The sequence below is a fragment of the Drosophila tropicalis genome, unplaced genomic scaffold, assembly GCF_018151085.1.
Source record: "Drosophila tropicalis isolate 14030-0801.00 unplaced genomic scaffold, ASM1815108v1 contig_593, whole genome shotgun sequence".
In the NCBI taxonomy this organism is placed as follows: Eukaryota; Metazoa; Arthropoda; class Insecta; order Diptera; family Drosophilidae; genus Drosophila; species Drosophila tropicalis.
Window position 1 is genome coordinate 3818727 of NW_027173070.1, and position 14621 is coordinate 3833347.

Here is a 14621-nt window from a genome sequence, read left to right on the forward strand (position 1 = left end):
TTTATAATAAAATGTTATTTATCCATGTTTTCGGAATAGAAGAAATCATATTTAAAAGTAAGTAAGCCCCATTTTTAATGTATCCTTGTAAATATTTAAATTAATAGTCAGAATAGTTACCCAAATATCAATTTTAGTTAAGCTCAAAGTTTCATACAAAAAGTATCTTATTATTTTCTGTATATTTGATTTGATAATTGACATAAAATATTTACATGTATATTATTAAATTCATAAACTTAATCCTAAGACAATAACATATACATTACATTTCTTCTTATTAAGTGTGTTTGTGTGTGTGGCATACCGAATGTAAGTCGAGTGTGAAAATTCTTAAGATTATAATATTAGTTCCCTTCCAATCAAGGGATAAATATTGGGCAAAGATTTGCATGGATCCTCTGCTACGGGTTTTTTTCCATTACCTTCGAATGGAACTATTGAGGGGTAAATATGGTGAATATGTTGGATACATTGCATTCGATTGCGTGGCTCTTTGTAAGACACAGGCATCTTGATATTGAGATTGCATATTCATAACGCCCATTTGCATTGGAAGTTGAGAGTTTGGATATTCACCACCCGAACTATAGCCACCGGCGGGAGGCGATTGCTGCGGTGGCATGCGATAACTATTGATTGCACCATATGGAGCCATTAGATTGGGACTGATGTGAACATTTGCAGTGCGATTATTGGCCCCAGTCATTGAAGATGAGGAATGCTGCACAGGCGCCGAGGGAGTATTACGTGTATTTCTACTTGTATTCTGAGTCGATGCTATTGGAGCTATATTCATGTTGCTCGCATAATATTTGTGATACTGCAACGGTGTGACTTGTGTCTGCAACATATTCGGTGGCGTAGAAATATTTCTGTTTTGCATTAGCAGATGTGGCGGCGGTGTCATCGAATTGGGGGGAATGGGATGATGCGGCGATGGTGTCAAATTCACCTGAGCTCCAGGCGAAGTATTACATGGCTGAGTCTCTAGGCAATTGGTTAACTGCTGAAGCTTGGACAGACTGCAAAGATTGCCCACCAGAGATGATGTTGTGCCCGTACTATTTGATGCCGATATCGAGTCATGGCTTGTCTGTCTCTGATCATTATTGGCAGTTGTCGATGGCGGACCCAAAGATGTTGAAACTGGCGGAACACGTGAGGCATTTGATATATTTTCATTGGCTGGCATATTGTTTTGCAAATAGAAATTGTTCACAGCACATGCCGACGATGGTTGCTCTATACGCTGATGACTATTGGTCAGTGAATGTACCGAACTATTCAGAGACATTCTTTGTTGAATCACGGCGGGCATTCCAACGATATCATAATTGGGCGGATTGGTAGTAAAATTTTGACTTATTTGTGGTACATAATCCAATGGTTGCATATTTTGTTGATGACCATGTTGACCACTCAATTGAGTGAATTGCAAATTATGTAGGGATTCCTGTTGTGATTTCGAAATATTTGCCGCAGGGCCTCCACCACCCTGTGGTAGTTGATGGTGAGTATTCGCAGCTGCTGAAGTGGCAGCTGAACCATTCTTGCTGCTGTCACGCTGTTGAGCACTATTTCCACTGCGTATTTGTTTGGGTGTGGTGGCCCGATGTGTAGCTGTTGGCGAATTGGCCACAATATCCGTTTGCTACAAAAAAAAGAAAAGAAATACAATAGTCTTTGCTAAATCGATAGATAAATTTGCTCGCACTTACCTGAGCATTTAGTTTACGGTTCTGATGCTGATGTTGCGCACTGTTGATTAAGTTGACATTCTGTGTTCCCTCGGAAGCTAAATTCATATTTATGGCATTCTGTTGCTGCTGCATATGCGAATTCTGTATGGACATGTGCATTGGTGTGGTAGCAGGTTGATTTTGCATTGAGCAATCGGAGAATTGTCGATGCGATTGATGCATATGGACATTGGGTGTGGAGCTTATCTGATCCGAACCAATGGTCGATGGTGAATCCATGCCAATTTGCACTGAATTAATACCGCAATCATAATGCTGTAGTGGGGCATTTGTCGTCGACTCGGAACTGTATACTAAATTGGTGTTAATGTCAGGTTGACCAGCAACTTGCATATTTGAATGCTGACCGCCACCGCCAGCAGAAGCAGCAGCTGCATTTTGTATGGTCGGATGACAGATTTTTATTTTACTTGTTGGCGTTGCGTTAACATTCTGATCTTGCTTATTGTTTGGTTGCTTGGAAGACACTGTAGACGATTGATGAGAGATTGCGTTGGATAGTAAAACGGACGGTTCAATCGGATTGGAGTTTGCCTGCCTGGGTACACCAGTTGTATTTTGTGTATTGGAGGTGGCATTTAAAGATTTCATTTGTTGTGCATGATCGGAATTGTTCTTGAATTGCTTTTGCTGAGCTGCTGCTGTACACTTTTGATTGTAAATTGCCGATTGTTGAGCGGCGGCGGCGGCTGCAGCGGCGCTGTATTCATTACAATTGGACTGTGGATGTGGTGTATCTTCTCTGTTGGCATTGGATGACGATGTCGCACTAACACTGGCCGTCACATTGTTCTTGGATTGATCTTCCTTTTTGCCACTTGCTTTACGTTCGATTTTGTGTTTCTCTTTCGTTTGCTGCATTTGATGATGATGAGCATGTTGCATGGCCAAATTGGTGGCTGATTGATAAAGATTTTGTGTAAAATTATGCGTATAGGAGGCCATTGTGGTGGCTAGATCTTTGTGGAAATGCTTTTGCCCCTTTTGCGATGCATCCAAGTGGGAGAGATTATAACTATAGTAATCCCATTGCCAATATTGAGATGTATGATAGTTGGGCATTTGATTTATGGGAAACTGTGATGGTATAGGATTTTGCAATTGAGTATGCTCATTGCCCTTCAGTTGATGTTTCTCTCTTGGGGGCGCCGATGGAGGTGCTGCTGCAGCTGTAGCTAGTGCAGCTACCGACCGTGCGTTTGTTACATTTGTTTTATCTTCATCTTTGATTTGTGTCAACTGATTAATAATCGGTGTCTGTTGTTTGGGTGGTATATCCCTTTCAGGCATAGTATTCAGTTTAGCTGAATGATTAATATCTGATTTTTTATCTAAAACAACGCCAGTTTCAGGTTTCACAGTAACAAATTCGGCTGTTTGGCTGAGTTTTTTATTCAATTTGGTCTTAACTTCAGCTGGAATATCTTTAGGTAGATGTTGTGTCTGTTGTTGTTGCTGCTGCTGTTGCTGTGGTTGCTGCTGTTGTAGTTGATGTTGATGTTGCTGCTGTGGATGCTGTTGATGTTGCTGCAATGATGGCTGTTGTTGAATCTGTTGTTGCTGCTGATGATGCTGCTGCTGCTTCGTTGGCTGTTCTTGCTTTTCTATGACTGGACTTTCCTTAAGTATATTCCCTTTAGGTATATCAATTATTGGATTTTCAGTAGAAACAGGTAATACTTCCTGTTTATTGGGTATAGCCATTGGAGGTGGAATCACTATTGCTTCAGGTTTCTCGACGGGAATTTCCCTCTGACTATTATTCGTTGTAACCTCCTCCAACTTTGGATCCACTTTAGTGGCAATAACTGCGACTGGTGGCATGGGCGGCAATTGTTCCTTAGCTGCAATTGGCTCTGTGAGTTTAGTTTTCTTTTCATCAACAAAAGATTGCTCCAACTTCGTTGGTGGTGGTACTGGTAATGACGGTATTGTTGGTGGTTCTATATCCATTTTCGCATCATCATCATCATCCACAATATCCTGTTTAGCCAATGCTGGTGGTTCCAATTTCTTGGGAGGACATGCAACTATGGGAGGATTTGTTGTTTGAAATGTATTTTCTACAGGAACAGGTTTACGTATTTGAATTTCATCTTTTACTTCATTTTTCGGTTCCGACTTAGCGGGTGAAGCCGTTGCGGTTTTAGGTTCTACAACAGAATCAACTGAATTTTGTGTTTTATTATGTTGAACCAAACTGTTGTCGTTGTCGGGAGTAGCAGCATTATATACCGTAATATCCGAGAAGACAGTTTTCTTGGTTTTCTTTGCCACGGCTGCATCCAAAACCATTTCATTTTTACTACTACTACAACTAGCAATTTCTTTTTCGGGCGTTTCAGTTTCCTTCAATTTGACTGTTGTTTCTTCTTCGGCTATAGTTGTAGTAGTCATGGGTTTAGTTTTTACTTCCTTTTTTGGTTCTTCGTTTGGAAATGTCTTTTCAGTTTCAATTTGTTGAACATCTTTCTTAACATCTCTTGGAATTTCACAATCCTCCGAACGTTTGCCATTCGATTGCTTGCCTCTTAGTTTTGGGACAATATTAACTGGCTTATTATCGTTGACTTCTTTTTCCACAAGTGCCTGGCCAGTCGTCTCTTTGTTGTTCACGGTGTCCTGCACCGGCAAACATTTCTCAGTGCCCACTGTTTCGGTATCATCCATGGCTTGCAGTTCGTTACTATGCATTGGCATATCATCAGCTATTTCATTTGAATTGCCATCAAAAAGTTCACGTTGAAAGTGTTTTCTCTTATTTGTATGAGGGATTAGATGGTCATTACGTTTGGCCAAACGTTGAGCTCGCTTTGTTAGTATATGTTGAGCAACATTGGTTTCTGTTGTGCACTTCTTCGATGATCTGCAGTCAGAGGAATCTGAATTTTCATCCACAGTGGGTTGCGGTTCGAGAACTAATTTTCTCTTTTTACAAACATTCGAAATTGGTTTAGTCGCTGCCGGCGTATCAGTATTTATGGACCGTTTTCTGCTAGAGCTTATAGTCTCCGTAACTTCCATTTTTTCCGAGTTCGAGCTATTAATTTTACTGTTGCAGTCTCCATTGGTGGTTTCATGGCTTTGCTTAGAAATTGTCGTCATAGCTGGTGCTTCAATTTTATTGATTTCAGTATTTAACTTTGTTTGCGAATTCTTCCCAAATTGATCGCTTAGATATTCTCGATTAGATATGGGTTTAATGCTGTTATTGGGCGATTTCAATGACGACATTAGCGGGCTCCAGCGAAGGCAATCAGCCTCGATTACAATTCGGCTCTTACTATTGCTTACACGCTCATGATGGCTTATCACTTTCTTCCAATCAATATTGACATTGATCTGATATCGTATATCACCATCATTTTTTCTTAACTTTATAAAATTCAATAGTTCGAATGCCAAGGCAATATCGGATACAGCTAATCCCGTCTTAACAGCAATATCTTTAAAGGTAATTTTTGGCATACTCCTATATTTATACAAATATTCCAAAACAATGGACTTCCAATATGAAAAATACGATAGACGACCAAGATCCGAAAGGGGTTTCTCTGGAGTACCCAATTGCCCTTCTTCACGACTTAGTAAATAACTGAAATCGATTAAAAATCTTCCATATCCTTGTCTCTGATATTGAGGCATCGTAAGTATACAGGAGACATTATACTTTTGTGTACAATGCTTTTCCTTGGAAAAATAACCCACCAAGTGACAGCCACTTTGGTCGTTCTTGGTTAAAATGTAAAATAAAAACGGTTCGACATCATAGTAAAGCGTTTTGTGGTCCAAGAAAAATTTGGCAAGCAAGCACAGATTTTGGCAATAGATCTTATTTACGTTTCCATCGACTTCAAAAACGGATATATCCCCTTGACGGAAAATTTCTGTTCCCGGCGGTTGTTTCCATATGCATTTATTTTGATGTCTATCCAACACAGATCGACTTTTGGTATATTTTAGACAGAATTCACATAAGTAAAGTTTCAGCAGCCTAGAAAACAACAGTAAAATATAAAAGAAAATTACTTTTTATAATACAAAATAATCAATTTATGCTTAACCCATTAATTTGAAATAAACGTAAAATTGAAATAGATGTAAAATTCTAAACAAAACCTCTTCGACTCTCTTTCTACACCAACTCGGCTATTGAGACTGATCAAAGAAATTATACAATACTCCTTCTTAGAAACTTACCTTGCATATTCCTGTGGAAACGGACTCGAATACCATGTCTCAATGTTCCACTTTCCAATTTCGATTGATTTTGGGCTTTGATTTGTATCTTTTTTACATATATCATTGACTTTATCAGAGTCATTTTTAGATACTTGTATGACTGCCTTTTTCAGCACTTCTTGATATAACTCAACATCGCTTCGATTAACGCATGGTGGTAGATGTTGATTATCTATAAATAATAATTTATACATGACAATTAAACAATCTCACACGAATTTGACACATTAATGACAATATATATATGCATATTTTTGTTTATGAACCTAACATAATCAATGAGAAATGATTCGTATACACAGCAAATCAAAAGCTTTTCCGTCTCAATAATTTTACGTTTGATCAGCATCAAAATCCGAGTCGATCTAGCAAGAACGTTTTACTTTTAAGAATTGTAATCCAAACAAATTTGAATTGTAAAGTAAAGGTAAAGGTAACTTCTCTCAACTATAGCTTTATCTTTTGTCTTATTTAAATATTTAGATTAAAATTGAAGTTATAGATTGGTAAAGAGTTAAGAACATTTTAAATAATGTCTTAATTTACCTCATTTGATTTTAAATTTGAGGGATATTTTCTCAAACTAAATATAAAAACTAATCATTACACTTTCAAGAAGCAATAGAATTTAATTTTTTACTAGCACAAGAATTTGAGGCATACTATAACAGCTAGCTAGCAGAAATAATAAGTAAATATTGCTCATGCGGATTACTGACAAACGATATAATCAGAAAAAAGACAATATATTTGAAAAGAAAACTAGTTCATTTGCAGACAATTGATAGATAATAAACTATATTGCGATACATTTTTTGGATGGCATTGATGCAAGCGTAATATTAAATGTGAATTGTGCTTACCAAACGGATTGGAATAATTTTCTTTTTCCGTGGCAAAGTTTTCCCCTTCTTTATCTGGATTTACATCGACATCATCCTTCTTGCGTTCACGACAACGTTCCATTTCTTCAATCATTTGACATTTCAGGACAGTTTCTTCGGTAAGATAAGGAATATCATCATCGTTCTTATCGAAGGTTTTAGCTGATGTTGCCAAAGGCATTGATTTTAGTGGCATTATTTTCTTTTTCTGCGTTGTTGTTGAATTTGTTTGTTGTTGTTGTTGTTGATGATGATGATGATGTTGTTGTTGCTGCTGCTGTTGTTGTTGTTGTTGTTGTTTAGGACCTAAAGAGAACTGTGAAACATTTTTATCATCATTGTTATTAAGAGCACAGCCCTTTGGTACACCTTTCTGGTCCTTAATGGTCCTTGGTGACATCAAACAGTTATCGCTTGTCGTTTTACTACCACCATAGCCACCACCACCACCAACTCCTTTATCCTTGGATTTGGTAAAAATATCAACTGGATTTTTGGCCACAGCAGCAAATCCCCAATTCTCATTGGTTAATTCTGCGTTATCGTGTGAGTTGTTACCCTTTGCATGCGATTTAGCACTTTTCTTATCATTGTCAAAGAATTTTCCCTTCAATGTGCTTCTGTCTGTGTCATAGTCCTCCTCCTCTTCATCATTCTCATCATCACATTCTTCTGAGCTGTCACTTGAACTGTCGCTAGAATCCGAATCTGAACTCGACGAAGTACATGAATCCGATGTTGTGCTCTCATCTTGATCATTGTCATCGCAACCATTATTCCTATCATCGTCATCATCATCGTCATCTTCACTATCGCTGGATGAACTTGATGACGATAGATCAGAAAATGTACGTTTCCGATTCTCATGGCTGGCAATATAGGCACCACCACCACTACCAGCCTTCTGCAATGTACTTATTCTATTCTGTTTCTGTTGCGGAGGTGTTTGTTCCATTTGATTTGCATATATTTCATTCAACTTTTTAGATGTTGTTCCCAAGGCTTTGCGTTTCGGTTTAATGCCATCATTATAGATACATAATTTAGAGGTTGAGGGTCTATCAACGGTGGCCTCATTTTTAATTGTTTGGCGTCTCTGGGAGTTGTTGTAGCCTTTATCATAATCAGCATATCTAAAAATAAAGAAGGGAAATATTGTTAATAATAATAATGAGAAAAATTGATGAGAAACGGAGTAACGACATATCTCCGCCGTTAGAAAAACGACGCATCTCCGCGCGAAATTATGTCGTTTTTCTAACGGCGGAGATATGTCGTTTTTCTAACGGCGGAGATATGACGTTTTACAACGACATATCTCCGCCGTTACAAATGCGACTTATGTATCTCCGCCAGAAAAATGTACTGGGCGGAGATATGTCGCTATGCCATTTAAGGATGATATAATATAAATTTACCTATCATTTTCCATCTCAACTTTTATTTTAGAGTTATCCTTTCTAAATGTCTTGGGATTGTCCAGATTTTGTTTAAGACATGATTTGCATCTAAAATTTGATATATAGTAAAATTAAATGCATTTAGTACCATAATAAATCATATCATTTGAAATAAAATGAAATCAGTAAAGAGAGTAGTCTAATTTATCAATTTATTCAACGCTTAATTGAATTGAAACAAAAGCATATTTTTTTAGTGCTTTTAAAATTACCTGTAAGGATGTTTGGGTTTCTTGTCGGGTATTGTGTCCAGGCAGGTTAAATGAAAGTGATCCTTGCAAACAAAGCACTGCAGGAGACAAGGTCCACGATTATGCATTTTGCATACCGAGCATTCCGCACAGTTCTGGCAATCCCAGAGGGATCCCTTGGTAACAAGCATATATAGCAGAACGTAGGATTGGGATTTACATTTGCCAGCGATATTAGCACAGGTTGTATGCAGAGATATGCCGCATTGCTTGCAAGAACTCAATGGTTCTGGAATGCCATTTAGATTTTTCTGTGAATTTCCCGAGCAATGTGTGCACGTTTCTTCGCCTTTAATAATTGTCTCCACTTGTGGTACACATTTTCGTGGTGTTGTTAAAGATTTTCCTTTTTTGTAAAGTTTTCCCTCTTGTATAAGAAAACCGGCATCTACTGCTTTTTTAATAGACGTCTTGATTACGGTTTTAAAGTCGACGTTCGGTGAGAGATCGATACAATTAAATTTTTGTATATAGTTCTCGATATTCTTAATTGTGGAACCTTCACATTCACCCAAATCGTGTACAGCCTTTGCAACCATTTTGCAGAGATTAGTACTTTTATCCACTTTGATCTTCCTTTTCGCCATGGGCGCCTTATATGAGTGTAGTCCCTTGTTGTACACCTTAATTACAGCTCCAGACTCCACGGCTTTCTCCAGCTGCTCGGCAACAATATCTTCGTGGAACTTGTGATGAGTACCGATGGCCTGACATATCCTTTGTACGCTTGGCCTTTGCTTTTGCGATCTGATCTTTGAGATCGCCTCAAGAATCCACTGCTCCCACGTATCCATACTAATCTCATGCGCAGAGTCCCTCATCTTGGACCAGCTAAAATGCAATACAATTACAATATTTTTAATTATTTTTTTAATTGAATATTTTGTATCATAAAACTAATTACTTGTCCCTTTTCAGAATATTTTATTCATTGGGCTCATTCAAACATATATCTTGTACTTCTTCTAGGTATAAATACCTTTTATAAAATCTAAAGGACCGAAGACAAGTCTATTATGTACCTAATTTCAATTGTTTGGTTCTGTCATATTTTGAATATCCTCGAAGGCAAATCAGAATTGCAATAGTTTATTTTTTCTTGCCGGTTCTATAATGTCATCCACTGTTTTGTATAATCTTCAAAAAGCTTGCTCACATTGCAAGTTTTTAACGGTTTCAGGATAATCAAGAATAAACAAGGCAGGCTGTGAGTAAACCCAATTTAATCTGCTCATTTTCTTCTCCACAAAGATCTAGTTCAGAATATATCAAAATATTATTAAAACTTTAATTCGTTTAATACCGAGTGTGACGCGCTTAAAAACTGCTAGGAACTCCTCAGTAAAACTGGTAAGTGTTGAAAAGCGAGTTCGGGAGTTTTGTTCCGCCTTTTTGCGGTGAAAAAAATGCTTGCAATAAGTACATACACATGTATGTACATACATATGTATGTATAGACGTAGTTACAAATTTTCTCAGCGTTACATACGTGTATAAAAAAACTATTTGTCTGGTAAATTGATTTGCACTTTTATTTAATGTAAGTTTTTATAAACATTTACAAATACACACATAACATGTATATGTTATACATAAGTAAATCTGCACTTCAATGTACACACATGTATATGAATGAATGTACATTTATATGTACATATGTACATGTGTACAAACTTCGTATTCACAAACATTGGAAATTAATAATTACCAAATATATTCCAAGTCTAGAAAGCTTATCCAAGATGATGTTCACAAATATCAACACCGTTTTGCTAAAAATACTTTATTTTAAATTAATAACATGCAAAAAAAATTTACGTGAAGTGTATTTGGAAAGTATAAGATGTGTAAGATATGTGTATGTATATCAATGGTATTAGATTTTTACTGCACTTCGATAAGTACTCATTTATCGCCAAAGAGGAACCGTGAAAAGAAACAAGCGCGTAATCTGTTCACAAAATTATTGAAATAATAAAATTATTCAAATTAAATAAAAATCCTTTTTTTTTAATTAGCTGAGCTTATACTTGAAAAATAAAGTAAACAATTTTTAGCAGGATTTAGGAATGTACAGACCGCTTTCCACATATGTATATTTATTGTATTTATTTTTATGTATGTATATTTAAGAAAAAAAATATGTGAACAATTTAGATAATTGTTTGTTTTCGATTGTAAAACAATTGCATATATAGGATATATAAAAGTCCGATGCCGTTGAAAGTGTCATAAAAATGTCTATGGTAAAATTGCGGCACGGCAAAACCTTATGCCAACAAAGAGATGTTGGATGGTCGCCAGTGAGAATCAGACATACGACATTTTTATATTTGCATTTGATGTAAACTATCGTTGCCTATGTATATTTAATAAAAAAGGCAATAGTTTTTTCGTGCCTTCGACATGAATTAATATTATGTGGCGTGTGTTATTACATTAATATTTTTAAAATGTAAATTTTACATATTTTAAGAAATACGAATAATTTCGATTGAACTTAAATAATTAAAATTGTCAAGTTAAATTATGAGCTTTGAATTTGTTACTTTTTTCAGTACGTCTTGACACATTTTGTTCTTTAAATAAATCTCTTATTTGTAATTTTATGTTTCCCTTCCGTTGTTCCAAAATGGCAGATAAATTTCATCAATTTTCAGACATTCTCATTCGGCATCTTGTACTCACAATCGCTATTCTTTTGAACCATCCGGTTGTTCGTGATTGCAGGCGGAAGGTTAAACAGTATTTCTAACGTAAAAAGTTCTTGGTCTTTAAATAAATTGTGAAAGTACTGAATTTATATAAAAAATGGTATGTACAATTTTAATTGCAAATTATAAATATCGTCCCGATAATGCATTTGTGGCTTAACCGAACACTAATGTCTGTATCGGGAAATATATGCACATATGTGTATACATATATCCACTCAAAAATTCGTTTTGATGATTCATAAAAATATATATCTCCTTAGAGTGGTATTGTATTAGTAGTCGGTAGGCATTTGCACATTAATTTGTATATGTATACATATATGTATATACATATGTCTGCCTATGCTCTTGCGGACAAATTTATGTATCCACATATGTATGTGGATATATGTATTATTATACATACAGATCTAAGTATGTATATTAAAAATTGAATGGGCATTTATAATTATATATCATCGACAAGCACAGATGTGAAAAATATGAATTTTTCTGCATTTGCATATTTATGTACATTGCAATATCGGTAGACCGCGATGCAATGAGAATGCCGCAAATGTGTCTGTATATGTAGTTGTATATATGTATGTATGGGCGGGATGCACGTATACACACATGTACATACATACGAATATGTGTGTATAAAGACATTAGTCACATTAAGCCTAATATTAGTCATACATCAGTATCTGTATGAAAATTTATACATATACAAATAAATATATCTATGTATAAAATTATTAAATATGTATGCTTGCAAAATAAATACATATATGGTCACATACATAGCAGTGGGCATGTGTCTGCCGTACAGCCAATACATACATGCTCATCACACATACACACATATACACTCGAACCATTTTTAGCAAATGTACGGTTCGATGTTGGGCTAATCGGTTGCATGTTGGCCTCCTTCGCAGTGTTGCCAGATTTTCAGAGTCACCATAAACTAGATTGAAGGAAAGAATAACCTAAAAATTAAAAAACTAGCTTGGCTGGGCGAAGATAATCACCGGTGCTTTGGCGGAGTGTCTTGGCCGTATATAAAGACAACAAAATTAAAAGATTAATTTAGTTTGTTTACGTATTGCCTTGCATGCACGCGACATTTTTTTTGGTAGCAGGAATTGTATTTAGAAAATTTAAAGCTAGAACAATATTTATGAATCTATGATGTTCATTTTATTTCATTTTGAAATACGACAGATCTAGCATAAAATAAGCTAAAATGGCAACACTGCTCGTTCGCTCGATGTTCGAATCATCACCCATACACACCCATACATAAGTAAATGCTTACAAATACATACATATGTACAATGTGAAAGCTAAATCTTTTTTTTTTTTTTGCTCTCTTTGGTGAAAAAAGAAGGCGGCTAACCTTGGTGAGTGTATATGTACATATGTATGTACATCGATACATACATCTATATTTACATCCTTGGCTGTTGACCTTTTACACGCCCACGCGCGCATCCCAAAACTAAAGAAAATTTATTTTATATTTATCGTCTCCATGACACCATCTGGCGGTGATAAATGAATCCCAATTATAAATAAATACCCATTTTATACCATTACCCCCCCAAGTGCTGAATGCATTTTGCCGTTACAATTTGAATACAGTCAATAATTATATATAAAAATTTATTTTACAGGCTTCTGGTGTCACTGTCTCTGATGTTTGCAAAACAACATATGAGGAAATAAAAAAGGATAAGAAACATCGCTATGTCATTTTCTATATTCGCGATGAAAAGCAAATTGATGTTGAAACTGTAGGAGATCGTAACAGCGAATATGACCAATTTCTAGAGGACATCCAGAAGTGCGGCCCAGGAGAATGCCGGTAAGATTTGTTTTACACACAAACATGGAATATATTATTTCTAGAATAATTTGCCATAACTAAAAACCGCGCAAAATAAAAAAAATAATAACAAATGGCCACTCTCGTTTAAAATTATAAGCAGCTAATTATCTGTTTGATTTACCCGACTTTCGTAAAAAATTAAAACTTAAGAAACGAACTCTTTGGATCAGTTTTGGTAGTGGCATTTTTTTTTGTTGTTCGAAATTTTTGGCAACAATAAAGTAATTTGATAGCGATTAAACAACAAATGATTACAAATACCCAAGTTGAAGGTATAAATCATATTCGCGTAGAGAGAAATAAACCGTTGTCACTTTGTAAATGTTTAGATTAGGAAACCAAGTATTTTTGTCTACCTTATTCATGTATTATAACTGTATTTTCGTTTAATAGATATGGATTGTTTGATTTTGAATACATGCACCAATGTCAAGGCACTTCAGAAAGTTCAAAGAAGCAAAAACTGTTCCTCATGTCATGGTGTCCCGATACCGCGAAGGTAAATATAACTTTAATAGCTACAATATATTGGATATTCGTAATAAAAATGATTCATTCAAATTTGTATAGGTTAAGAAGAAGATGTTGTACTCCAGCTCTTTCGATGCTTTGAAAAAATCTCTTGTGGGAGTCCAGAAATACATACAAGCAACTGATTTGTCAGAGGCCTCCCGTGAAGCCGTCGAGGAGAAGCTTCGAGCTACCGATCGCCAATGAACTATTTGAGAATAAGTATATTACTCACAGTGCATTGCATTTAATAAACAAAGCATGCATAAAACAGCGATAAAAAATTTGTATCCTGTGCAGATCGCCAATTTGTATGAGAATTTTCTACATAATTTGTATTTTCAGTAGAAATAAACAAAATGAATTAAAATACGAACCGTAATTGTGTATGAATTGTTGATGTTAGCCCTGTCCCAGGTATAACCATAATTAACATGGAAATATTACATTGCGGACTTGGCAAAGAAGTAAATTGTAAAAAAACGTACATTCTATCGAGCCAGATCAGGAACATTCATTTAACACGATGTTTAACGTGGAAAATAATATATTTTTGGAATCTTCTCGTTTAGCAACTAGCTAGACCATATGCTTATTCCTAGAGTATTCAAAATGACCTCTAAAAATACTTTTAAAGACCATTGTATAAACATTAAAAACATATTAGCCATGGTGTGTCGGATAATCCGCACCTGTTGTTAGCTTTCAAAAGAATATATCATAAGCAATCCCAGGGTTAAATTTGGTAATGAGATTGCGGTTTGTTGTCTATACGAATTTTAATATTAATTCCATTACATTCTATATATTGAAATTTCAGCTATCCACAATTCATTCTTATGAACTCTGTAAAATACAAAAACAAATGAAGAGTCTCATTAAATGATCAAATATAATGCCTAAGTAGAGCTGCATATA

At 35.7% G+C, this 14621-nt stretch overlaps 2 protein-coding genes across 2 annotated transcripts; one reads left to right on the forward strand and one right to left on the reverse strand.

Moving 5' to 3' along the window:
- Positions 1 to 165: 165 nt before the first annotated feature.
- Positions 166 to 10466, reverse strand: enok (enoki mushroom). The gene is made up of 7 exons (XM_068291079.1): positions 10309 to 10466; positions 8562 to 9431; positions 8308 to 8397; positions 6869 to 8022; positions 5964 to 6177; positions 1722 to 5757; positions 166 to 1654 (listed from the first exon to the last, which is right to left on the reverse strand). Exons 2-7 carry the CDS (start codon positions 9419 to 9421, stop codon positions 422 to 424), a joined length of 7587 nt encoding a protein of 2528 aa, XP_068147180.1. The 5' UTR covers positions 9422 to 9431; positions 10309 to 10466; the 3' UTR covers positions 166 to 421.
- A 793-nt stretch (positions 10467 to 11259) lies between these two features.
- On the forward strand, positions 11260 to 14079 carry tsr (Cofilin/actin-depolymerizing factor homolog tsr). Its single transcript, XM_068289595.1, has 4 exons — positions 11260 to 11414; positions 12979 to 13169; positions 13587 to 13692; positions 13764 to 14079. Exons 1-4 carry the CDS (start codon positions 11412 to 11414, stop codon positions 13908 to 13910), a joined length of 447 nt encoding a protein of 148 aa, XP_068145696.1. The 5' UTR covers positions 11260 to 11411; the 3' UTR covers positions 13911 to 14079.
- Positions 14080 to 14621: the final 542 nt, after the last annotated feature.

Bases quoted from the DNA above. Each gene is read 5' to 3' on its own strand.
- enok (XM_068291079.1), bottom strand. From the start codon at position 9,421: ATGAGGGACTCTGCGCATGAGATTAGTATGGATACGTGGGAGCAGTGG. The intron at 8,398-8,561 runs GTAATTTTAAAA...ATCAAATTTTAG, and splicing joins AAACCCAAACATCCTTACAG to ATGCAAATCATGTCTTAAAC. The intron at 6,178-6,868 runs GTAAGCACAATT...TATTATTTATAG, and splicing joins AAATTATTCCAATCCGTTTG to ATAATCAACATCTACCACCA.
- tsr (XM_068289595.1), top strand. The intron at 13,170-13,586 runs GTAAGATTTGTT...TTCGTTTAATAG, and splicing joins TGCGGCCCAGGAGAATGCCG to ATATGGATTGTTTGATTTTG. The intron at 13,693-13,763 runs GTAAATATAACT...AAATTTGTATAG, and splicing joins GGTGTCCCGATACCGCGAAG to GTTAAGAAGAAGATGTTGTA.